Raw genomic sequence first — 27743 nt, forward strand, 5'->3', positions numbered from 1 at the left:
GGGAGCAAAACAGCAAGTACAAGTAGCAAGCAAAGAGGGTGCCCCCAAAAGACTGTTTCGGCAACACCGAGCAAGGTGGAGCCAAAAGTAACCGAAAAACAAAAAAAAGAAACGAAATCGCAAGAGAAATCAATTTATACAACGTCAAATAAAATCCAAAAAACAAACATCTCACCTATTTACACTTAGTGACAGAGAGCAAACAAAGACTGGATGGGTAAGTCATAAATAATAATAACAAAATGCAGGCTAGATTGTCTCAGTACCTTCTCACTATGGCTATGCTCCTCGTTTAGGGTAGTGCTACTGCACGTATCAACTCCCGAGTCTTTAACCTGCGGTTCACACCATGCCAAGTCCTCTTCAAATGAGTGTCCCCCAAAGCGCACCATTTTCTTTTGCCTCTCAGATAAGGTGTGTGTCGGCTCAGACATAAATGTCTGCTCAATAGTTTTTCTTTTTCCCCTTTGACTGTCCCCTACAGGTGTGGGATAAAAACAGAAAGAAAAACAGAAAAACAACATGCAAAGGTGTAAATAAAACGAAGGAAACATGAAATGACAAAAGACTCTGGGAGAAGGGGGGATGGGGGGAGGAGAGAGACAGAGAGAGAGGGAGAGAGAGATGGGGGTTAAGGGGCAGGAGGGAGGGGGGCGGAGGATTCAAGGCAGGGCTCCACATGTCTCACCAAAGACATTGGGGAGGCCTCGCTGCTATGCCAAGACGCATGGTCCCACCAATGGCCATCCAAATCTCCTGTAAGGTGGGGGGAAAGGGCGCACACACACGAGAGAGGACAGCGAGAGGGACCAGTGAGGACACCACAAATCACAACTGACAGACATTAACACACACAAAATACACATACAGCACTAAACAAGACATCCGAACATCCATCTGCGCACAGACATTCACACACACACTCTCACATACTGCTCAAATTCAAAAGGCGATCATCGAGAGCAACTCTAAGATCCCTGTGGAGAAAGAAAGATCAGCTCAGGTAACAGAAAGGATCAATACTGATTTGACCACCTCATCATTGTACAGTAAGGGGAGGACATCAGTCTATATTCTCAGTCACAGAATTCTCAACTATGACATTCATGATGATAACATTTATGTTTTCCTAATCTTTTCCTTGTCTTTCCTGCAGGACACAGATTCAATCCCAACATTCATCTTTACTCTTGTAAAACTCTACACAGACGTGGACCAGAAATCAAATTCTTTTTGATCCCATCAGAGGTGTTAAATTCAGAATTTAGTTTGTAATAATTTAAAAAAATTGCCAGCATCTACTGGTTTCCGCACTGCATTTCACAATAATCTGAATGACATTTGGTTTGAAATAGGAACTGTCCTTCCAAGACATCATTTAATCCTTTAATTAATGTTTTTCTGAATTAACAATATCAGTGACAGAAAGAAACTGTTTATAGCAAATGTGGTCTTAATTTTGACAGATTTACCACTAATGCCTCTTTCATACGATGCTGGGTACAACCACTTCAGCCAATGTAACATAAAAGTTAAAACATTTTTATGAAGTAAACATTTTTACCTACAGGAAAATAGAACCAAGACACATTTTTACAAAGTAAATGCTCTATGTTGTCTATTTTTAGGCTATTCTAAAGATGCTGATATATATATCAGGGCTGATAAATTATTGCACAATAATGGGAAATTTATGGGATTATATGAAAGCATTTAATTTGAATTCTTTGGTGACAGGCTTTATAAATGCCAAAGTATATTTGTGAAGCTTTTTGACAAACTTTACTAGAGAGACTTGAGGAGTTAGAACTGTTCTGTTTTTGTTTTAACAGTGATGGTATAGTATTTGGTTCAATCAGAGCTATGGAATATTAAAATATCCATCTCTGCTCACTACATATTAGCCTTTCTTACCCTCAGATATTCACAAACTATAGGTTACATGAACTTGTTTTTAAAATATAAAAAATTATTATTGTCCTGGCCAAAATTATTGGTAATCTTATTGGTATCAGCCATGGGAATCAGGTTATTATCAGTAGTGGTTTAAAAAAATCTATGTCACACATACCTGGGACCCTAATGGTCACTTTCAGGCAACACAATGCACAATATTTTTCCATATCATGGCCCAAAGGTGCATGTTTGTATAATGCAAAAACAATCAGAGAGGAGAAAAATAAATCTAATATGGCTATTATTCACTCCTCTCCCTACTTAAACATCTTTCATCTTCTTTTCCAGACAACAATCTTTAAAGACTCTTTCCTAGGACCCGACTTTCAAGTTCAAATCAGTAAACAACTCAGATTTTGTTAAAACAAAGTTAGCATGCTGCTATCTTATCCTACAATAGCTGCATCTTCAGGAGGGAGCAGGGCAGATCTCTAATGTGTTTAACTGGGGATTCAGATTGCAGTGCCACACAGCCTTAACTGACCTCAATCTAAAGTGCACCAGGGAGAGCTTTTAAAGATGAAGCTCTGATTACAACTTCTGTAGTACCACCAGTGGACACACAGCCTTGATAAATACAGGTCAGCCAAGTAGCTAAGATGATATTACAGGATGGAGGTTTCGGGGACTTTTTCTTTTACTCTTATTTTCTCATCAATCCGGCTGAAGTGTTAGAGAGGAACTGACGGTGGTTAGACCTGTAACCCTATCTTGTGCTGCAGATATGATGCTTCCATCAAAAGCTATGTATGCAAAACCAGGTCTGTCATTCTACAGGATTTGCTCTGTTTTCCCACGTGGATGCACAGAGCAGAGAGATGAAGAGCACTTTCAATTTGATTAAGAGGCTTAAAAATCCAAGCTAATTAGAAAGGGTGAAAAATATTGAATCTGAAGGTGGTACTAAGATCCCAAATGGACAGAGGTATGGAGGTGAAGAGGACTGAACGTTTGAGGCTGTCCTCCAAAGATAAATAAAAAGAAATCATTTTGGTTGTCAGAGAGATACTGCTGTCTGACTCCAGAGAATCAGATCATTTCTTTGTCCTGAGACATTAGTGGACAGTATACCTCTGTATTCAACATCCCCATTATGAGGAGGCGATGGTAATTCAAATATTATTTGCTTACACTGGCAAGTCATTTTACAATTCTGTAATAAAGCAAATTAAGAAATGGTCCAAGGAACATTAAACATAAAGGACGAGGTGTGGTAATTTAAACAATACAGAAATCCTGTATGGTGCTGACAGGCATTTAGCAGACTCTGCTCTTCCACTGCTTGCATGAATGTACTGTATGTAGCTGTAGTGAACCCTACAGCCTCAGGCACAGGTAAGGTCATCTGAAAACACTACGCTTGTGCAACCCCTGGGCCATATACATCACATTTCCCACACTTCACTTCCCCTGCAAAGAGCTGTAGAACCTAATGGATCCATACAGGACAGGCCTCCTTCAGGCATTATCTGGCTGAGGATTCAATCTCAGGGAAATCAGGGAACTCTGATGGAAAGGCATAAAAATAGACTGCATATGCTTCTGGATGTAGAGGAGGAGGCAATGGTGGACCAGAGCATACAAGGGTAAAGTGATTTTTAATATAGAGAAAAGAAGCTGCATGGAAGAAGAATGCTGTGTAAAGATAGTGCCACTGTGAATAAATATAGTCACATCTTCAAGTCTTCTAACAATGTGAAAATATACACACATCTGATGCAGGATTACAAGACCGAATTCACTGACAGACATTGTTTTAAATGATAATTCAGGTTTATTACAACCCCAGTCTTAATTTCACATCTTCATTCATTGTTACTCACTCTAAGTAACTGCTAATAGAGGTTTTTGTTTACTACCTGACAACAATTTAGCTGTATTATCAGTATTATTATTATTATTATTATTATTATTATTATTATTATTATTATTATTATTATATATTAAGGTAGTTTAATATAGGATAGACAGGTCTTTAAAGTATACCCAGCTGATTTTTTACAAATAATCCCTCATTGCACTGGCCTACCCATCTAGAGCCATACACAGCCAGTATCTTGCTGGAACACGTGGACAAGTCAAGCCAGGAATTAAACCTCCTACCCTGCAAATAATGGACTTGAATCACAGCTAAGATTTTAGATAAGGATTTAGAGGTTTGTATAAAATCTGTCAGATTGTGTGAGCGCTCCTGTTTCTGGCCCTGTCTGATTTCTTTTTGTTCCCATATCTCACTAATTAATTTGGTAAGTGTAACGTGATTATTAATGATGACCAAAACTATGAAAATAAAACTTAAGTTGTGATAAACTGTATTTACCCTTCATGTCATGTTTTGTGTTTCTAGGGCTGTGTCCCAATCTTTGACACTTACTGACCAAATTGCCTCAATACCATCAAGTATCAAAAAATATCTTGTCATTCAATACCAACTTTTGATAACTTAGGAAGAGTAAATGTCCAAGTTGTTGTCATTTGTTATGCTGTAAGCTCCTTTGAGTGGAAAAATGGCGAGGTGCTGGGACATAAAACTAAAGAGTTGAAACAGGCAACTTAAGTTTTACCATACTGTGGTAAACAGGTTTATATTTTTATGTTATTAAATTGCTTTAAGTGTGTAAAAAAGGAGTTGAAAAATAAAATAAAGATTTGCAATGTATTGTGCAATGTAATTTTCATTGATTTTATAAATTTGTCATTAAAAAAATATTGTTCAGGAACAGGTATCAAAGTCAAGGTATCAATACAGCTATCAACATTTTTTGAACAATATCTAGCCCTATGTGTCACATCTTGATTTGGCATATTTGTAGTAACATTTAATAGTCCTTTGGATATGATTTTTCCAATAGAAGTTAAGCATTTTTAGTTTTTACAATGCAGATCATTATATTACAGACATGTTGCACTTCTTTGGGGTGGTGTTGAAATGACCCACCTTCAGCATCATTGCCCTTTGTTATTTTGATTGTGTCTCACAACACTTATTAATATTAATACCCATATCCATACCTGCCAGAATAAAATGTTCTCCAATGACATTTCCATAGTTACTATTTTCTTCATCTCCAGAGTTGGGACTAAGTTGCAAGGTCAGTTTGAGCCAAACAAACTTTCCTCCTTTCCTCTCTCCCTCTCCTGTAACTATCCATCCATCAGTCTCAGGGAGTGCTAAAACCACTTACTGTACACAGTTATGCACTGTGATAAAACATTATGGATGTCCCCAGACAGGCTTTGCCCTCTGCAGCCCTCTAACCCACAGCTGACAACAGTGATTACCCTCTTTGCCTCCCAGCTGCTATTCTGTCGGCAGCATAAACAGCAGAGCCCAGTTCAGCATGGTAGACACTCTCATTGAACAAGTCACTTGCCTAATGTGCCATGTGCCCTCTTGCCATGATAGTCCAAACAGCTTAAGGCAAGCATATCATGTAAATCACCTAATGCTGAGAAAGTGGGAGGTTTACGTTTGTCTATTTTGGGGCGTACTCATTCTTGAAAATTTGAAACTTCTAATGATTCAGTTTTTTATTAAATGTAGACGTTGACAGAGTTGACATCTTACAGAGCTGACAAAATGTCGCACTGCTTCAGTCGTACTGAGTAGACATTTTACTATTACAAAGTTGCTCAGAGTTCTCTTAATGCAAATCAAAATACACATTTTTAAACCGTAATTCTTGTTTAGCTTTGAATTGGAGGGGCTACAGAGTTAACTTGTTATGGTTATGACACATTTGATATTAATATTATATAATAAATTAGTCAAAAAGTAGAAAGCTTACCAGTTGACCAGTATTTCTGCCTTTTTTAAACTAGGAAGCGAGACAAGGGTCTTTAGGGTATAGCTAAATCTTTTTATGACTGACTGAATCATGTTTTTGTAAAAATTATAATTATAATTATGATAGCAGGTTTTTAACACATTTTTAAATTGTTCTACATTCTTGTCCAGGACAAGGGTGCTCCCCCTGCACAGACAGATTTTTTGGTAGGACACGATTTGTCCCAATTCTCAAGATTGGATAATATATAGATAGACTAAATTTAGATGCTATACATAACTTGTCTCAAGGTTACATCAGTCAGTTTCACCTTCACCTCTGCCTGCTCTTCCTCCCATCACACTCCTCTACTTCCCCCAGTCTACCCTCAATGTCTGTCAAGAAGAATCTGAGTAGGCGCCTGCATGGAGGTACATACAGCCTTTCCCCTTTCTTCCCCCGAAGCTTTATTACCAGTGGCACGCCACAATTGGGCACTGATCCCCAGCGAGGCACTGTGTGGTTTTTCAGGGAGCAGGAAACTCATCACGGCCATAAATTGTGAGCATCAGCAGTCTGCGCCCAGCCCTGCCGTTTCGCCCCGGCTCCGAAGCCCCGCAAAGTGCTGATTCAGGACGAAAGCAGAGCGCAGGCAGTGGTGGAGTTCACCACCAGCAGGCTCTCCATCACTTTGACAGCTCAATAAAAACCAGTGTAAACTATTAATTGGATCATTAATTATTGATGCTGTTTTTACTACAATTCAAGGGGTGAGAGCAGAAAAGAGGCAGGGGTGAAACACTGTGTATGTTTAAACATAGTCACCATGCTAGGAAGGTGATACAGTGTCATGTTAAACCCCTGGTGGAGGCAGATCTTACAACAGGAATTCTAAAACAAAAGGCCTAACTAACTTCTCTTATGTAACACAAAACATATTAAGGTTAGATTAATACAAATATTTTTCTAATATCCAACTTGAGAGCACAGACTACAAAGCCAACAGACTTACTGAGGTGCAATAACTGATCCCAAAAGCCATTAATGAGAATGTAACTTAGGCTGTCACTACACAATGTCCACCTCTCTGCTGTAGTTAGCCAGCCTGCCTCTCCTTTTCTGTCTGTTCGGCACTATTATGAGACTGCATGTCAGGGGAATCAATAAAGAGGAAAACACAGGGAGAAGACCATCGCGATAAATCAGTCTCCAGCTCTTGCAGGCACGGGCCAGGCCCATTACACCTGGCACACCCTCTCTCTTCCAGTCTCCTCCTCCTCTCAGTCTCCTCCTCCTTCTCCAGCAGCGTCCCCCTCAGGGTATCAGGCTTTGAGGGCATGACATGCACCCTGCTCGGCCTGCTGTTACACACCCATCTCCTGGCCCAGTCAAGCTGAGTGCACAAACCCCAAGACGCTGACAGGCCACATATGGCCAAAAGGTGCTTTCTGCCCTCTTTTTCATCCCTCTCCCACCCCAGCCTCACATGCAATTACAGTTGATGTTCTTTGCTTAGCTGCGCTGGCTTTTTTTTTTCTCCTCCTTTTCTCAGTCCTGTTGAGGATAAACGCTCTCTACGGAAGCTAATCAAAGAGTGCTTGGTGTGCATGTTCTCGTACATGCAGGGAGTTTCCCTTCTTTGATTGGCTCAGCTCTTTAGACTGAAAGGTAAAAGTCTTTTTGGGAGGATTTAGTACTAAAACACCTTTGCAGTGTGGTTCAGCTGCAATACATCTATGCCATTTCTACAGTCATACAAAAAAAGTTCCACTTGTAAACACTGTATATATAGCTAAGACTGATTTTTCTTTATATTATTTGTCTGAGTGTATCGGAAACTGGAACTGAACCGGTACGTGCTCCTGACTGGTCATTAGTGAATAGTGATGAGCTGGTATTTATTGTAATGTTAAATAAACAACTGAGAGGAAAAATGTTCAGTATGGGCAATATCTTAAGAAACAACTGAACTTATTATTTTTGAAAACAAACAAACAAACAAAAAAACAGTATCAGTATCAATATTGGCATCAATAAAATCCTAAGCTATAATATCCTATCCCCAGTGCAGACCTGATTGTATTATATTATTACATAAGGTTCTTATTGATTAAATTAATACACTCCACAAAGTCACACGTCCAAATCTGAGGTCTATGGTTTGGATCCCCTCTCTGTTGTCTGTTACATAATTAAGTCTACTTTGACAGAGCACAAACAGGGACACTCTGGTTTAAAATATATGATTCAGTTCTGCTGAACCATTTATCCCTGCATGCACCATATCACAGCAGCCTTAATTATGTCACAAATTAATGAAACTGCCTTTTATACCTAAATAAAGACCTAAGATATCTGCTCATAATCAGCTGTTCAAGGAGGTTCTGTACAGTATGGAAAGTTATACTTATTCAGGTCAACAGTTCAACTCTTTGCTTTGTTTTTCCTCCCTCTCCTACGCAGGCTGACCTGTGGAGGAGGCAGACAGAAGCAGACAGAAACAACAGAAACTCTGACCCTCACAACAGCCTGCTTTTCTCCCTATTTTTGTTCCATGGCTACCTGGAAACCTGGAAACTCCCACATCAATAATGTAGCATCGGTGCTGGGCTGCTTCTTTTAGAGAGGAGAACAGTTACATAACAGAGCAGACCAACTGAATTCCTCCCCTCTCCTCTAGTTTAAACATTTCGAGCATGTGGCAGGCACTTTGGTCTACTGCTACTGACAAAAGCAAACTGTGCTACTGTATTTTTTTCCTTCTTCCTATCTTTTATTCCTGGATTTGTCAACTGCACCTCCTCCTTCCTTTGTGTTTAGTGCTTTTAACATTTGTAAGGTAAAAGCCTCCGTAATTACAGGTTTGACAACAAAATCAATTTGCAATTACGACAACTGTCAACCAGGTGGAGCAGTAAAGAAGCTAACAGCCTAAACAATTGCTTTTGATGTTGATTCTATGCAAAGTGGCATTTAATTCAGTCACTCTGACTGTTTGCTTACCAGTGCGTGTTTATAGATTTGGACAAGTGCGCTTGTGTCTCCAAGCAGGTAGGACATTTGCCATGAGCAATCTGATGTCCATTTCTATTTTCCTGTTTTAGTTAAATGGCAGGACAGTTCAGCCTGAGCCAATACCTAGCATGCCACTTCAGTTTGGTACACTGGAGTAAACTGGACCCACTGTGTTAATACATAATTCACATTACTATTTTAAAGTTTAAACAATTTTTGAGTACTGACAGTCGGTTTTAAAAATCAACAGCAGAACTTGCAGTGAAAAACCTTAAAACTATTGTTCTGTATATGGGTCAAACTAAAGGAATTGGAACTTTTTCACCATAAATACATAACATCTTTTGGCATGCTAGTGCCACTCCACATAAAGCTGGTGCCCTTTTTATTATTGTTGCTACTTTGCAATGGGTCACTGTACCAGGAATTGCATAATCAGTGTAGTAATGGGTTGAAACTAAACAGCGAGGAAGTCATGAAGTCAATGAATGGAGGAAGTGCAATACACAGCAGAAACATATAATCAACCACTACAATAACAAACACTGCAACTGCTCAGCTCACCTTGCTTCACGAGACACCCACACCCCAGCCCTCTCCCTGCTCCCCTCTGTCTGTCTGTTATGTAACATTGTCTATTAGAACAGACTGATCATGTGGCAGCTGTGGCAGGACCTGGCAACGTGTGCCATGACAGCAAAAGGAGAAGACCTTGAGAGCAGTAGATTTACATTCATTCAAATCACAGTCACACACATAAACAGCCATACACACAGAAACATAATTGACAGGCTCATGAGTGCACAAGCCTCCTCTTCAAAAGAATGAGAGCTGTAGATCAATAAATAACACACAAATTACACAACAGTGCTTTGCACATACGTAAGGCTCATTATTTTCTGCTGCTGTGAATTTATATTTTAAAAAAGCAGATTGTTTAAACCAATGCTACCACATATGTCAAAAGCTGTTGTGTTTTCTGCTGAAAGAATTTTCTGCTAGCTAAAGTTTACAATAAACAAAGTATTTTTAAGAAGTTCTAAGCTCAGAAAATAGAAATTGAAGAGGAAAAATTAGAGAAAATACAAATGAGTGGCTAATTCTGAAAAAACAAATTAGTCAAAATTTAACTACAAAGTCCTTTACTAAAAGTGCAATTAATAATAGTGATAGCAAAAACATTAGTAATGATTTTCTATCATATTTTTATATAATTGGTGTTTTATCAGATAATCTGCTGTTTAAAAAAAAAAAAAACTAAAACAATGTTGTTGTTTTTTCTTGAAAATAATGAGCCCTACACATACAAATACACATATAAACATACAAACATAGAAAGCACAAATGACTGTAGACTGGGGAAGCTGAAGGTTATACAGTATTTGAGTCAACAGCTGCAACATCATCATTATCAACACAAGACAGCAATAAATTACAGTTAAAATAACTGTCTTTCCTAACATTAGATTTATATCAGTAACACTAGAAAAGGATGGTTTATAACTACATTAAAAGCATCTGAAAAATGGGCATTTGTATGAGCGCTAAATAAAGCTATCTATACACAGAGAGCAGCAGAAAGCGACCTGACTGAGTGAGAGTGTTGGTGTGTGTGGTCCCTACCTTTTTCACTGACTGACTCACTCTCTATCTCCACGTCCTCACAGCTGGTGTACTCCGGTGTGGTGGCCAGCTCCTCCTCCGAGCTGCTCAGCGACACCTGCCGCATCTTTCCTCCCTTTTTGGTTTTGTGGGGCTTGGGTGGTGGTGGGCGCACCGACTCCGACTGATCTGAGCTGAGAGAGTCGTTCCTCAACATGCTCTCCATCTTCTCCCTTTTGGTCTTACGTACAGCAGAACTGGGGTCCAAGTGGTGTTGCTGCCTCCTCATGGGATCCCGCAAGTCTCCAGATCGGTCACCCAGCACAGGGCTACGGTGTGGTGTCGGGGGGCTGTGGTTGGAGGTTCTGTGGCCTCCAAGGCCAGGACCCATGGGCCCTGGGGGGGAGCGGTCGACGGAGTAGGAGCGTTGTCCCACCATAGGCGGCCGGCGCTCGGTGAGATGCTGACGGGACAGCCGGATGGGGCCTGGGTCGTCCTGCTCCGTGTAGGCCAGGGATACATCACTATGGCGGCGCTCGTGTCTCAGGCGTCCCACCTCAGCGTGCATCCTCATCTGCTCCTCATAGGGCTGTGGCTTGACAGGATAGCGTGCCAGGTTGGGGTCGCTGCGATAGCGCGCCTGGAACTCTTCCTGCCGCTGCCGCTGGAGGTCATACTCACTGGGTGGTCCATCTAGCTCCTGGTCCAGCGGGTACTCCTGGGAGTGCCAGCGTCCAGGGCCCCGCCGGTAGCCCATACGCGCCGCATCCACATCTGGGTACATGTGTGGGCCCCGCGGAGCCCGCCGAGGGTCCCCATCCCCATAGTCAGACGGTGATCTGGGCATGCCGCCGTCCGTCGGGGCATACTGTGAGTGGTCACCCCCCTCCCTTTGGTCGTATTTTTGGTTTGGATCCCTGGATGCAGATGGGCTTCGTTTCCTGTAGATCAAAAAGAAGTGAACAAAAGAGTTTAGTGGTGGGTCATTTTGAACTGGATGTCTTTTAATATACATCTTTGTTTATTTTTGATAAAAAGTCACATGTGTAAAAGAACTGAGGTTGAAACACCTTAATTAAATTTCCAGAGAGCATACTACAGTGTGTCTGCCTGTATGCAGGTGGAAATGTGAGGTATCAGTCAGCCTCACAGGGCTCCATCACACATGTCTGTGCAGCTCTGCTGAGGCTGAAACCTTCAGTTTGTTAGTCTGTAGCTTCACTTTACTTTGCCCTGCACTGCGTAGGCTTCAGTCCCTGTCAAAACCTGATGAAAGCCTGCTCTGTCTCTGTCACACACACACATACACAGGAAGAGAAAGAGAAATGGGACTAAGCAGCAGGATGCAGCACCACTCTTTCCTCTCACTGCAACACACTCTATATGCTTGATAACATGGCTGACTAATGCTCTTCTTATAGCGCATTTTGCATGCAGTTGGCATGTTACCTTTAGATTTGACAGGAAATATGTGCAAGTAAAAACATACTTAAAACAGTATGACGTATAATGCGTTAAGCTTTGCAACCTGCATTCTGCAAACACACAGAACAAACTCAGATGAAAAAAATCATGCAGTTAAAATCCGGTTTATTATTTAGGTTGCACACAGGTCTTCACACAGACACTGTTGTATCGAACATTTGACTCTTTTAGTGCCATAGGCAATCTTTCATTTTCATTTTGATAGCAGCTGATTACTTTGTTGATATAGGTGCTTAAATCATCATCATTTGCAATGCATTATAAACAACAGGATGACACAAGATTAACAACACAGCCTGCCTGGATATGACCTGTTTGTATTTCCAAATTAATAGTGTGAGTATATGTGTATGTGTGTGTGTGTGTGTGTGTGTGTGTGTGTGTGTGTGTGTGTGTGTGTGTGTGTGTGTGTGTGTGTGTGTGAAAGGGGAGAGAGATGAGGAACCAGACAGTGTACTGAGACCAGTGTGTTGATAAATGATTCAGAGTTTCACAGATTGTATCTGTGTGCACAGTACAATGGACATGAAGGGATGTAGAAACACAATAACAACGTGTTTGAGTTCTGTCTGAATTTAGTACCCTCAGTGAAGGTGTACATTCACCCTTTTCCTTCTGGTGAAAACATCTTATGCCACTTAGAACTTACAAAATGTTAAAATACATACTTAGTATGGGTGTACACAAAGTCATAATGTCATTAAACTCATACTTCACATCTTGTGGTTGAAGCATTGTCTAAAGTCTAAAATGTGTCCTGGTCTTGATAAAACACAATAGCTTCTTTGTTACGAGACTGAACAGAAGTAAAATATTGAAACAAGCACATTTATGTTGGAAATTACGTGATGATAACTTGCTAAAATTGATATTTTCAAGTTTAGTTACAGTCAGGAGCCCCATATTCCTAAAATTGGCTATCAATCATTTTATCATTGTCCAACTGTCAGAGAGGAAACCAGCCAGGAAGTGGATGAAAAGCCTGGAGGAGGCTAACTGTGCGTTAATGCATTTATTCTTTTGTTGAGAATCAATTATTCATAAGGCACTTTTCTCCTACATTTCTCCCACTTTTCCTCCAAAATAATAATGACATTTGGATGAGGAAAAAGCTCTGTGAAGCATCCCTTTAATTTTGTACATGACAACTTTCCATAAATTTCAAAGGGCTTCATAAATCACTGCTGCCAGCCTTGCTCACTGGCCAAGGTAAGGACTTCTCACGTGTGATTGGCTGATTCACTGAACCACAGAGGTTTGGTCTCTGCCTACTGGATCGCCAATCATTCAGGTTAGTCTGAGTATAATGAACGTACAGCACAAGAGATATCAGCTCTGTGATGACGCATGTGAGAAGGATGCTTTTTGTGTTCTCTGTGTTGGATTTCTGTGTTGAACACTGAATAATTTCACAAACATGCCAGGTTTAAAGAGACACAGGATGATGTATGAGTGTTGTGTATAGTTCATGAACTGCGGTAGAGTTAAAATATGGGCTATTAGAAAGGGGTAGAAGTTGAGCAATAGTGTGGTCCAAAACGTGCATTCCAACAATACATAAAAGCAAAGATTTACTTGACAGACGAGAGGACATAATAGAATAATTGTTTGGTCCAGATACAGAAAAATCCCAAAATGGCAAACAGAAAACTTTCCACAGATTTAATGACTTATTGAATTAGTAAACAGACTAATTCAGTTTTTTAAAAGCTTCACTAATCAACGTTTTTACTTTAACAACTGATAAAATGGCAGTGTATACATTCAAGTGCATGTTGTGATAAGAATTATCACCTAACCCTGCAGTTCCCCTCAGATCTATAGATTTTTTTTAAACATCTTTTAAATCATTTTATGCCCAAAACTTTACAGTTTGATTCACTCTTACTGGTTCTATCAGCCTAAATTCAAGAAGCAGCTGACAGCAGTTTTCAGCAAAAAAGCTTTGATGAACCATCGTACACTGCCTGCCCAGTACCAAACCACTGACAGACAAAGTACACGACTAGCTTGTGAACACAGAGGCATTTAGCAGCTCAAGAGATACAAATTTCTTTCAGGAGTTGGTGGAGACAAAATTGGAGCTAAAAGAAATGAACATCAGATTTAAGTTTGCCAAAAGGCTGGAAACATGACTCCATCTGAATACTAATGTGGCTCCATGTTTGCCGAATTACTAAATAAGCGACTATTTTCTAATCTGTTTGCCATAACAATTGTAAAAGATGAAAATATGTCAGTGTTTTATTTATAGCTTGCTTTGCTGCACCCAAATGACCAGAAAAAATAACTCACATTTCTTTAAATGTCATATTTGTTATATAGATATTTCTTTCAATTTAAAATTTTAATCATTAATTAATATGTCAATGAAATGATTCCTTGTAATGTGAAAGGCCTGCTCACACTGCATTAATACTGAGCATTAATATCTTAGCGCAGCTCTATGCAGCTTTAAGCCAATTACTAATCTCCTTACTAGGATACCAATGTTGACCTGTCTCTGTTGGATGTGTTGGTAGAAGTAAGAAGTAGTGATTGCTGCTGTGGCTTTGTTTTTGGACTGATACTGAAAAACACTCATTCACTCAACAGCCATTTAAAGTACTCAGATTTGCCATTGTGAATGCCTGCTATAAGGAATGTTTTTCCAAAGAAAAACAATAATCAGGAAGTAACACCCTCTTAATTTCTAAGGGGATAAACATCATATAGATTAACTCTGATAAGTCAAAGAAAATAGCACCACCTACATTACTTCATCAGCAACAAATCAAAAATCAAAGATGGACAGTATTAGCCACAAACTGTTTGACTGAAGATTGATTTCTTGCAAATAGAGTAAAAAAAAAGCATCTTAGCACCAGTGCTGCAGTGGAAACATGCACACAACAAAAAAAGAGTAATGGATGTGAACAGTAATGAACACAACCTTACTTGCAACACACACTAGAGAAAGTCTCTGTGATGCAGCTGTGATCACACAATTGACCTCTCCTTCCTGCTTCACATCAAAACAAATGCCTCCAATCACCTAAGCATCCAAACGCAGCCTCACTAGTGATTCAGACACGGCTGGAGAAACGCATGAGGCCTGCTGCATTATTCATGATGTGCTCCTGGACACTAACTGAGCAGCGCTTCATTCACAAATCCAAAGTGAAGCGGCAGCAGAAATTATATGCTGGAGTAGGGGACAGGCCCTGTGACTTGGATGGGAGAAAATGTGGAGTGGGGGATGAGGGAGTGTGTGACGAGCATGAGAAACATCTCTTTATAGTCACTCCGTGATGATGGAGGGTTGTGTTTTCTGTGCACACGTGTATGGGTGCATGTGTTCACTCTGCGGGTGTAGCTGTGTGTGTGTGTGTGTGTGTGTGTGTGTGTGTGTGTGTGTGTGTGTGTTTTATGTGTGCTGCACTGGCTGTCTAAGAAATGCTTCACTTTAGCTCTCAGCAGGTCCTCTGGGCTTTCAGGCTAATGTCCCCTCTGGGATGTTGTCTTGAAATCCTACACCCTGAACACACATGTGCAAAGAACATGTGCATAGCAACTACAACAAACATTAACAAACTACCCTTTGATGAGCTCTAACTCATCTTGACGCAAGTATCATATTTCCCTGCTCCTGTTTAGCCTTGAATCTCCTTTCTGTCCAAACAGAGAAATGTCTATAGCAGCTAGCAAGCAAGCTAACAACAACACCCTGCTCCATCAGCATCTGCATCATGATGCTAATGCTGTCAACCCTAAACTAGCCTTCAGTAAGTACAACAAAGCGGTGGCGCAGCACTAAATTTTGTACTGTGCATTATTCCCCCGTTGCTCCAGCTGCCACTGCTACTGTAATAGCCTCTCTGCAGATACCTCTGAGCTCTCCACATCTCTGCCATGACACACTCTGCTGATCTTAGATTTGCATTCCATCCTCAGTGACACAACCACACATAAGAGGGGAGAGACAAACGGGAAAAGCAGAAGGGGGGAGATCTTCAACAATATATGTGAATTGGAAGAAGAACGAAAAAATAAAACAGGGAAGATGTGAGTTAAGTGTGTCCTATAGCTAAACATGCAGCTGGTATGCATGGTGCATTCAGCCACACTCATCAGACTCAAGCATGAAGCAGCAGTATGGGACATCACGGGATCGTGATGCCTGTGATGCTGTGCAGAAGCCTGGCTGCTGCAACGATTGAGTCACGATCACACAGTGACGTACCCCCCTCCATCACATACCCTTATATAGCAAGATGTGAGTGTGATGTCATGGCTCTGAACTGCAGCACAAGCACCGTGATGTGCGGCAGATCGACCAGCAGTGAATCATCTTAACAGGCCGACAATAGAGAGGTATGTTCATTGTCTGCATGATACAGTGTGGGGACACAGGCAGTAGCCGCTGTGGTGTCCTGTACATTCCTGCTGTGGGAATAACAGCAGTCCTCATTACTGCTGTTGTCCTATTCTGAGCTATCTATAGAAATCCTCTGCTGTGACAGTGTATGAACTATGAGGCCTCATTCAGTTGGTGACAAGGACGGTGATGACAATAAGATTCTCTTCAGAGAGGGTGACAGTGGTCTTGTTCTATCACTGGAAGCACTTTTACAGGGAAAAAAAGATTCATGTGGCTATGATGCTGATGGCTTGGACATTCATTTGGCTCTAATGGCTGTAATGTAAGGTTGTCAAATGTATAGTAACTTCAATATTTTGCCACATGATTAAAAACAATAAAAAAAATAGCATTCCATGGTATCAAATGTACCGAAGCTATAAAAAAAAGATCTATGTGGTCATTCAAGACCTCACTTCAGTATGGTCCAATTTTGCCTGTCTGAAATTTGGCTTTCAGCACAACAAAATCAGACATGGTTCGTGACTTTGACAAGTACAGGGTGTTAACAACCCTACTGTAATGATATCCGACTAAGGAAAAGTATCATGGGCAGGGATGGAAGATAATGTCCATACACCTATTGCCTATCGCTACATCATGTTTTGTGATACTGCATTGATTCTCAAAAACACTGTATCATGATATTGTGATACATGCAAAGATGTGTGGCAGTGGTTCATTTTGTAACCTTTTCAACTCAAATTTTATCCATATGGTGGTGTGTTCTTTATGTGATGACAGTTGTCTGAAAATTAGATTTAAAAAAAAATAGCAATATATCACCTTGCTTACCATATCACAATATATTGCAATGTATTGAATCATAACCCTGTACTGTGATACATATTGTATTGCCAGATTCCTGCCAATACACAGCATTAATCATGGGCTGACATCTAAAGCAAAGCATGTCTGAGGTGCAGAGGGATGAACTTAAACCGTAAATCAGAAAAGACATAGCCATCCCTAAGATGCTGTGTAAACATGCAGCCTGTTTTTGCTTTCGGCACAGCCTTATACACCTCCTGCACACTGAAGGTAATTCCAATATCATAATCATCTTTTTAAAGTACACTCTTCTTATCAAAAGCAGCATAATGTATCAAATCCATGGCTCACAAAAATCATGGGATTACACTATGGCCCCAAAAGATTAAAAAGTGTGACCCTAAAAGATTAGAAGTGACCCGACATGCTCACCATGATAAAACCTTTATATGCTGTTATTTTCCACAACACGACACAAAAACCAATTGGTGAAGTTCCCTGTTACACAGTGGTGTAATGAGAAGTGGGTCTGTCTGCGGCGAGGTTGCCTCATCAGATGTGTTCCGGCACTGACCTACTGACGGGATCCGATCAGAAACATCCACAGGCAGAGCCCAGTTCCCAGACTGCAAATGGACTAGATTGCCTAACTGCGTCATTCTCTCAGTCTGTGTATGTTTGTGTATGTGTGTAACCACTGCCTCAGCTTTATGATGAAAGACCCGAGATCAAGCAGGAAGCCCCTGTGGTCGCAAATCATTAACATTTGATGTGGGTTTATGATAGAAAAAAAGGAGGTTTATCTTACATACATTTACACAGAGCATCTGCAACACAGAGGCTAGTGATCAACTTACTGTATAGTGGAAACACTACATCTCTTTCACACAAACAGTCCATGATCTATATGCCATACTAGTAATGCACAATACTGGCTAAAATTATAATCAATCATTGGCTCAGTACTGGGATCATGATTATTTATCACATTATACATCAAAAGACACACTTGAACACAACAAAAACTGGCTTGATTTTCATTTTGCATTAAATAACATTAAGATATCACCAAGTATAAACAAACAATAGCACAACATACCTCAGACAAAATGCAGTTATATTACAGCAGCAGGTTGCAATTAATCAAATTATTCAAAAATGCTCAAATTTTTGGGGAGCTGGCAGATAATCACTGTACAGTATGTTCAAAACAAATGCCTGTGATTGGTCAAACAATTTACAGATTTGATGCAGACACTCTTAATGCAAAGCATCGTGACCAAGAGTAATTAATTGTGGAAGCCAAAACTGTGATTCTGATTATGATTAATTTTGCCTCCCTATCTCATTCTGTCTGCCTCTCTTTCCTCTTCCCTTCCTCTGACAGCTACTGGAAAGACAAAGATATGATTTGAAGAGGTTTAAAAAATAGAAAGATAGAGAGAAAATTTGGCCTTTTCTTGAAGAATTCATCAGTTAGTGAATAAGACAATGTGGACTTTCAGCCTCACAGCCTTTTGCCCAGAGGTTATGTTGGTATTCCATTTAAAACCAAGCTCAGCAAGCACAAAGATCAATAACTGAAAGACAATGAGGAGTGATGAACCCTTCACAGATTTTGCCGGTTTCATTCTCTCAGCTGCATGTGTAGGCACCTTGATGCATGTTCACACTGACGCACACTTACTCATTCTCTCACCACGGTGCCATCATTCAGCATTTCAAAGATATTAGCTCGAACTTTCACCTTTTTGTAAAGTCATAAAAATTAAAATGCCACGAGGAAGCTGATAATCTCAATCTAATGCTGCTGTGACAATGATCCCAGAGGCAAAGAAAATGACTACTGTGAGCTAGGGCTGAGTAATTTAAAAGTGGCTTAAAAATAATATCTATATATTTTTAGGCAATGTCGTAATATGCAACATATGACGATCTTACAGAATATGATGCACTGTTGTGGATTAAACTACCCAAAAGACAGGGCTGAGCGATATGGACCTCAGTATTGAAACAGTATTGTAGGGACTGATGCCTTCACAAAATATTAAGAAAATTACATTTGTACTGCAGCCTTTAAAACCATGAAAAGACAGCATATACATGCTATATCACAATATAACAATATCCAAAATCCAAAAAAGTAATATCTAGCATCATATCACAATATTAATATAATATCAATGTTTCCCAGCCCTAATATAAGCTGTTTTTCATTCTGTTTTATAATACTTTAATGACATGTGGTGCATCAACTACCAATTACAATTATCTACACATTATTAAAACATTTAAATGTTCATGTTCATATTAACTTTAATTGTAACACTATTAAACAAACTGTTTATACATCCTGAATTATCATACATTCGACATCCAAGCTGCTTCTAAGTGTCTAAATTAAGAGATATAACCAGTCTTACTGAGAGGTATTGTTGGATCCTGGGATGTAGCTCAGTTCAAATCTCTGCCTGGCCGCTCCACGCAAACACATGGCCTTCTGTCTACAAACCGTTCACAAAAGCAGTTCAGTCCAATCCAAACTATCTAGCATCCAGGCTGGCTCACAGCCTATGGCCAGGCCCTTGTTGTTTTTCCAGTCCTCTCTCCTCCAGCACTAAAAATGTCCTCGTTTGATTTCTAGAGAGGGCTATGGATGATCTTCACACAGCAGCAATAAAAGTATTCTTGCAGCAGTGCTCTTTGCACTGAGTGTGTGACACCAGCTCTGTCTGCTCTGTCTGCTGTGCTGCTGCTGAAGAAACATGTTAAATAAGAAAGCCAAAAGCAATCAAGGTGAAAATGCAACGCTGCCCCCGTGGGGATTGTGCCACCTCTACTTTGCGGATAATGGAGAGAAGTCAAATGAGAACAAATGAGTGGCGCCGTGTTGCAGATCTCTCTGCTTAGAGGGAATCTGGCCCACTAATGACAACAATACATCCTGAAATGGTCTCTATTGAAATGAGATAACCAGAAAGAAAGCAAGAGCAGAAGAAAAACAAGCTGAATGTGAGTGTCTCAACTGAGAGCAATCAGAGAAGAAAAGACGAGAGGAGGAAAAACGTCTCAAACAGTCCATTTACAGATGCAGCGTCACTCTCCCCTCCAAGACTTACTCAGTGGACCGCTGTGTATGTGGGACATCCCTCAGAGTAAAAGAAACACATCCAATCCCCCTGTTACCTAGTACAATCAAACCAGGTTAAAATCCTGCAGCAACCTGACAGTTCGGCTACACTTCTTCATATCCAAATGATATCGTAGCATCAGCATGACCTGCTTTGTTTCTGATGGTGCTGGATGTGGATAGATGGCACAGTTTGTGACCCTGCTGCAAAAGCTTCAGGGGGCTTGAAAGCGAGCTGACTTTCGGATTTAATGCCATCATCATGTGATCTCTACGATTGGCTGGAGGTCGAGCAGCGACCCCGTCCAACCGGTCGGCCGCTCAGTCCTCTGCCTAGGAAAGGATTACATTCCTTGGTTGATTACTAACTGACATCTATCGCCAATCGCAAGCAGAGCAGGTCTCACCTAATCTCATTCAGATCGAGGTCCTATGATCCTTAAACGGAACAAAATACATGGTTTATGCATTTTTTTATCCACTGGGTGGATTTTCAGGCATCAAATCAAATACAGAGGAGGGAGGGAGAGAAATAGAGGGAGGGATAGAAAGGCAGATAGAGAGAGAGATTTCCCTACCCCATAATTTCTGTGCAATACAAAAAGGATCAAAGACTTTTTTCCTGGTTCTCCACCGTGATGACGTAGCTGGTTTTCAGTGACCTGGTTTGATAAGTCTACTCCGTGCATGTGTATGGTTGGTTGGGGGTTATTACGACTGACTGTATCTTTCTTCCTGCCTCTTTCTCTACTGCTTCCCCTCTTTTCACATCTGTCACCATGTTTCTCCAATTGCTTTCCCTCCTTCGCTCCTCAGCCCTCCCATGAGACGTTGTGTTTGGGATGGCGGTGGTGACAGCTGACTGACGGGAGCATGGAATCAGGGAAGGCAGGTGGGCGATGGGTTGTTGACACAGCATTTCCCAGGACAGAGGTTTGAGGGAGGGGAAATGGTAAAGGACCTTTGGGGCTGTTTTTATCAGCACAGAGTCAGAGATGGGGCCTGGCTGCTGAGCTCTAAGTAGCTTTGAGGGGAGTTTGTATCTGACTGACACTCTGAAAGACAAAAAGACAACTTCAGACCATCAATGATGACACAGCGAGGCTGAGAAGGACTCTGCATGGTACTTGGTAACATTTGAGTGTTTGTCAAAATGCTGTATGTAGTGCTGCATTTTTGCATTTTTGTTTTATTCCAATAAATGTCATATACTGTCACAGAACTTCTTCTCTCACTGGCATCACTCTGACCGGTCAAGCTAAAATCAGTTTAAATCTATGCATTTCAGAAAGTGTGAAAAGTCAAACAGTTCTTGCTCTGTGCTGGAGAAAAATCTCCTATGGTGCTGTTAAGTGGTGCTCCCACTTCACTCTTCAAGTACATGCTGTCCTGTGAATATTTTGTTCGGTATTTTCACTCCTGCACATCGGATCTACTTAAGAGCTCACACTTGATGCTGACACTGTTCAGGTACATCTGCTTCTACTGCTTCTAGAAGCATGTGAATGATGTAAATGAAACAGGGCAGTAAGAGAAAAGATGGACCAGTAACTTAGTGGGAGAGCAGGTACATGAGGACTGGATTAAGACCTATGGCAATGAAGTTATCCAACAGCTTTCCAACCAAATCTGTCCTCCTGTTCCACTATAAGCTACAAGCCACTAGTCGTGTCAAGTTATCTTGCCTTGTTTGCTAATCTTGTTTGCTTATAGTAATTCAATTGAAGTCTAAAATAATACTGGCTGACATTATTGACACATACAGTAGCAATAGCTATCTAATTAAAATGAAAAAAAGTCAAGTGTAGGCAGCCAAGAGGCAGTACAGGAGGACTGAAAGGTCTGGACTGAAACATGGAGGTGGTACAAGATGCACTCAAGATGCCAGATGTTGAGAAGGTGTAAAAGCATATGTCTCTGATTTCAGATCAGTGAAAGACTGACTAATCTGTGTGGGTGCAGGTGCACTCTGTGAAGGTGAGCAAAACTTTTGCTTGCTTAAATCCATCAATGTGACTCATGTGTTTGTTAAGTTTATATATAGTTGTTGCTACTTAGCAAAACTGTTGTATTTTGCAGCGTCCCAGATAAAGTACATAACTACTTACAACTACTTTCGCAGTTTAGTTATAACTGCATTATAGACCTTTTTAATGGCAGCCATACAGATATGAAATAGTAGGGTTAACACAGGAGTGACCAATGATACTAATTAAGAGCCTTACCAGTGAACTAACACACACAATAGCAGCACAGAGACTGTTTGACCTGAATGGAGGAGAACTTTAATTAGTTTCACCTGTGATTCTGCTTCTATTTGCTAGCTGCTAATAAATCTGCTTTTGTCTGTGCTTATGTCCTTTTGTATGTTTTCTTTTTCATGTTTTTTTATATGCCATCAACCTGCCAGGAACTACAGAAGAACATGAGCTTGTGTGACTAAATCTAGCTAATTTCCATGATGGACTACCATTTTTGGTAGTTACCAAACAGCTTCAGTTTCACTACCATCTACCACCACCACCCTCTGGACCAGAATGTGTCTGACCTTATTTACATATAGCCCGGGAAAATCAAGATGCATTGTAATCAAACTTATGATCTGGCTAACAGAGAAGCTAAGTGAAAAAGAAAGTCTGGATTTTATCTAGATATGAGACACTTGTTTAGAGAAGTTTAAATGGTGTGAATCACATCTTGAAACTCACTTTGTTTCAAGAATCCATCTGATGGTCTTACCTATGATAATCTACGATAGCCATACAGGCTGCTGCAACATTCAAATACATGACTTGTGTGACAAGACAAACTCTCAAACACTCGAACATGTCTCCCAGTGTACTCCCTAAATGTTCACAAAAATGTATATAAGATGGAAAATTAGGCTTTGCAATAATAGTTAAACAAAACAATGGTTAAGGAACAAAATGTGCAGAAATTATAAAACAAAAAACTAACATGGATAAATTACAAGATTTGCTGTTTTTAATTTTAAAAAAATGAATAAATGATAAGCCATACACACATGCACATAGCCTGATGCTTGATGCACCGCATTTTCATTCACACTAGCAGATGGCAGCCACTCCCTCACTTAGTCTCTCTGCTCTGTGGAAACTTTCGTGTGAAGTAAGTGGACACAATGTTGTGCAGCCCCGCATCTATCAGCCCAGCTGACAGTGTCTGCAGATCTGTGAGTGTGTTCACTAATTGGCTCCAAGAACACAGACTCTATCCTCCTGTCTAACAGCAGACCAACCGGTGCCTTCTGTGTCCATGTTTATTCTCTGTATGGTTAATACATCTTCCGCACTGCACCGCCTGTTAGGTCTCCTTTTTAAGAAGAGGCACCGCTAGCACTCTATGTAGGCCAAGCCCCAACAGAATATGCCATTAAGATTAGCTACAAGTCAGGACTGTTACACTGCTGCTTGCTTCTCCCCTCCCTACAGAGAAAGGTTAGAGAAGCAGAGCATGTGTACATTTTTGTATCATACTGTCAAGAAGACCGATGCACAAAAAAAAAGGCTCACCACAGTTAGAATTTAATAAAGCAAACACCTCTGTGGAACAGACAAACAGCCAGAGAGTTCACTGGGGCAAATTTGAAGCAGCACAGGAGTTCTGTCTGTAATTATGCTTATTGACTTCAGCTTTAGTTGAACACAGCTACAGTATAATACAGAGAACTGATGCAGGCTGGGGGTAGGGGGGTCCTCTGGAGGGCCTGTTAGTAATCAACACCACAACGCTGGTGGGTAATTAACATTTATGACCAACTATTTAAACCTGTGAGAAGATACACGTGATTGGCACTCATCCATGACCAGACCTTACTGCTACATCACCACATTAAAGACATTGTAATCCTAGCCATCCCTTCTAAAGAAACCACATACAACACCCTGTGTGCAACATCTGGGAAATGAGAACTGTCTTTTGACTTGCTCCAAATAACAGATAGCTTCACTTATACTAGGACACTACACCGGGACTTCTACTGGGTCTATAGGCCTTTTTCACAGGTGACATTTTGACATGTTACAGTATGAACATCACAGGTATAAATAATGCAATTAATTAAAGCTGAATTCCATTTAGCTGTTCAGTTGTCAGGGTCCTGGCTCACTGTCATGGCTAACTAGGACACTTGGATAAAACAGAGTCATCGTTTACATTAACTACATCCATCAGTGATATTGTGGTGTACAGATACACCTTGGAGCGCTATATCAATGAGATTAGTAGAGCGGAAGCCATTTTTACATGAAATAGTAGAGTAAACAAAGGTGTTACCAATAATACTAACTAAGGTTCTGTCCTGTTCAGGTCAAACAGAGCCAAGGTGATTCTATTGTGCATGTTCGCTCACTGGAAAGGCTCTGCCAAGGCTGACCAATTCACAGGAGGTGCAATAGTTAAGCTATTAAAGACAAAATGTGTGTCAAAATATTGTAGTGTTACAGAGATGTCCCGGCCTATACATCATAATCTACAGACTAAGGAAAACAATTTGTTTAGTATAGATCCCCACAAAAATTTCACCATGCTTATTTACGTTTTTCAATGAAAATGAGAATAATGATGTAAAATTATCATTCATTACTTATTCAGTATCACAAATCATAACACAATTGCAATAGCAACCAAAATACTTGCAATTAGATATCTTCTCAAAATGCACAAACGTGCTTTTAGTATCTGTCAAAGCTCCAGCTGACTCCAGCTGTGGCTCCAGCGCTTCCCCATGTTTCTATCGTTTCTCTGTGGACACAGAGAGACTGACAGCAGCTGCCCAAGGTTAGTTAGTTCTGGCTACTAGCTGATACTGCTACACTGATGGCCCTTTTCCATACACAGAGCTGGCCTGGCTTGACTCGTTGGCCCAGCATGGCGGGGGGTTGCATCTCCATTACAACAGGGCTGCCCACTTGAAGGTGTATCTTTTAACTGAAGACGAGCTTGAGGAGGCTCAAGGGGGCTTGAGCTGAGCGGCTGTAAAACGGTGGATAAACGTCATATGTCTCCTTTATACATGCTGTTTCCTTAAATTCTTCATAATAAAAGTCCACTGTTGTTTATTATGAAGCAGCACAAACAGGAAATATTTTCATTCAGGGTTTCATCAGCAGTAACTTAACATGAATCTTCCACAGCTAACAGCAAATATTAAATGGTAAAATAATGGAGATACCTGAAAGTACAAACAACAACACAGGAGAGAAACAAAATTTCAAAGCACAGTGATTCAGTTAAAAACTATTAAAGTACTGAAAGCTGAACATAAAGAGACTTTTAGAATCATCTTTCTCTCTGTTCCTCTGCACACACATGAGTTGAGTATCACAACGCGCTTGTTCAAGAGGGAGAAAGGAGGCCTGTCATGGGTTGGCAGCAGTCGGCACCTACATTTATCCTACTATTTTAAATACTTTAACTATTTTATTTTTAACTAGACTCCAAAGTAGCACTAATGTATCATCCTGCTGTACAATCACATACACACACAGGTATAATTAAGGCGTCACAGAATGAGCAAACAATAGCGTGCAACTATTCACAGTTTAACACTATCATCCCCCACGCACAAACACATTACAAAGAGTTTCCAGCTTAACATGAAGGAATATCCCTCCCTGCCTGCCTGCTGCTGTGCTGTAGCATGTTGACAGCTCACTGCTTGTCAGTCATTGTTCATTTTCACAAAGCACTCTGTGTCGAGAACATATTGAGATTTGTCGAGCTATTCATAACCCGGCAAATTCTATTGTAACCAGACACAGGGATGTATTTCTGCACTGAAAAAAATGTCTTAAGAACCACAGTCTCCCCATCTCTTTCTCTCCCTGACATACAAGTAATTGAATGTACACACACACACTCTCTCCCTCCCTCTCTCTCTCTCTCTCTCTCTCTCTCTCTCTCTCTCTCTCTCTCTCTCTCTCTCTCTCTCTCTCTCTCTCTCTATACACATGAATTTCTTCTTGGTTCTGCTAAGTATGCATTTTTCATTCCAGTGAGCAAGCTGCATTTGAAATCAAAGGCAGTGACGCTGTGTGGCTGTCTGGCTACACAGAAAGTGAGGAGGTAATGAAAAAAGCTGAGGGGTGAGTCAGAGGATGCTTTAATAATCCTTGCTGCCCAAAATAACATCTCTGGGGCTGGATGGACCCAGGACCCTCCTGGGAAACCAGCACCAGTCCAGGCTGGCCTGGACTTGTCACGTTGGTCAGTCACTCCATTTCCCCCCACATACCCTTTCCCCCTCTTTCTTTTTTTCCCTCCCAACTCCTCTGGGTCTATTATTGTCAACAGATAAGACTGCAGCAGCACGGCACGACGCGGCAGACAGCCAAGCCCTCCCTGTACAGAGGAGCTATATACGACAGCACTAAGCAGGGCGGAGGGGTGTGTGCAAGGGAGGACAGACAAGCTGCAAGAAGTGTGATCCAGTCAGTGGGAAGAAGGAGTGTGGGGTCTGTTCACAGGTGAGCAATGTGTCTTTGGTTATTGTCCAATCATTGGTGACAAATGGTGATGGGGTCCAGGCTAAATAGCTCTTCATGTTGGGTTCAAGGTTGGGCCTCTATTGTCCCATACAACACTTTTCCATGGCTGTCCCCACAGTGTTCTGCCCCATGGAAACAAATGGGGGGAGAAAAAGAAACCGTCATCTAGTGTTACTGATGCCAATCTAATATTTCTGCACAACACCTGCGGACTCACTTGACATTCTTAAATTCTACCTGATCCTGCTCACAGCATTTATCTTTTTAGACAAGGAAGCTATCCTCCTACCAAATTTGAGCCATAGAGTTGCATTTAAATACACAGTGAAGGTTAGCAGCTTGCCCTTATTGAAGCCATGTGTCATCGAAAGAGGACCATAATGTCACCTGAATAAAAGGGTCTATTCTCTGTGCAGTGGCTTAAACTACAACATCTCAGACTCAGGACGTTAGACTCAGCTCTACATTGCCACACTTGGTTAACATACCAACATTTAGCCGATAAGCATGGTAGCATTACCACTAATCTCATGTTAGCATGTTAGAAAATGTAAAAGTATTCTGTCATAAGTGTTGGACCTGATGTGGTGTTACTTGAAAAGTCATGGGATAACCAAAGGCCTTAGAGGACTTTTTTTTTTCATGGCAATTCACTCAATAGTTGTCATGACATTTCACTCCGGACCAGACTTAGACCACTAGACCTGCTGATGTTGCCGTCCCCAGAGTCTAGAACAATACAAAAGATATGCATGATAATATTGACATGTCATCAGTATAGGTCAATAAAAACTTTAAAATGAAATATTGTATCAGTCCTTAATGATATGAGAGATAAGACAGGCTGATAAGACAATGGTTTAATCATGTTCACATGATGCCAGTATGTCTGCAGTGGATTTTTTTAAGTGTCTGAAATGAATAGCGAAGTTGCTAGGAATGAAATTACATTGCTTCAACTTTGAAAATGTAATTGCTCATCTTAACAGCCATCATCCCAATGTTGATTCCACAAAAGGAGAGACTTTATGTTTTCTGCAATTAGGTGGAAAATATTTTAAAATGTGCAGCATCTGCAAACATTAATTGGAAAATATTGGTATATCAGA

At 40.7% G+C, this 27743-nt stretch overlaps 1 protein-coding gene across 32 annotated transcripts in view; it reads right to left on the reverse strand.

Moving 5' to 3' along the window:
* Positions 1-27743, reverse strand: part of rims2a (regulating synaptic membrane exocytosis 2a) — a 183707-nt gene that overhangs the window by 77886 nt on the left and 78078 nt on the right. For 27 of the 32 annotated variants that reach the window (XM_084726049.1, XM_084726075.1, XM_084726046.1 and 24 more), the window contains 2 exons: positions 10362-11281; positions 267-478 (listed from right to left, as the gene is read on the reverse strand). In XM_084726049.1, coding sequence (XP_084582175.1) covers positions 267-478; positions 10362-11281 — 1132 coding nt within the window. Of the gene's footprint in view, positions 1-266; positions 479-688; positions 757-10361; positions 11282-27743 lie in introns of all 32 variants that reach the window. The other 5 variants (XM_084726068.1, XM_084726057.1, XM_084726079.1 and 2 more) reach the window with 1 other exon arrangement.

This window comes from Lutjanus erythropterus, chromosome 9 (genome assembly GCF_056507025.1).
Source record: "Lutjanus erythropterus isolate fLutEry1 chromosome 9, fLutEry1.hap2, whole genome shotgun sequence".
Taxonomy (NCBI): Eukaryota; Metazoa; Chordata; class Actinopteri; order Lutjaniformes; family Lutjanidae; genus Lutjanus; species Lutjanus erythropterus.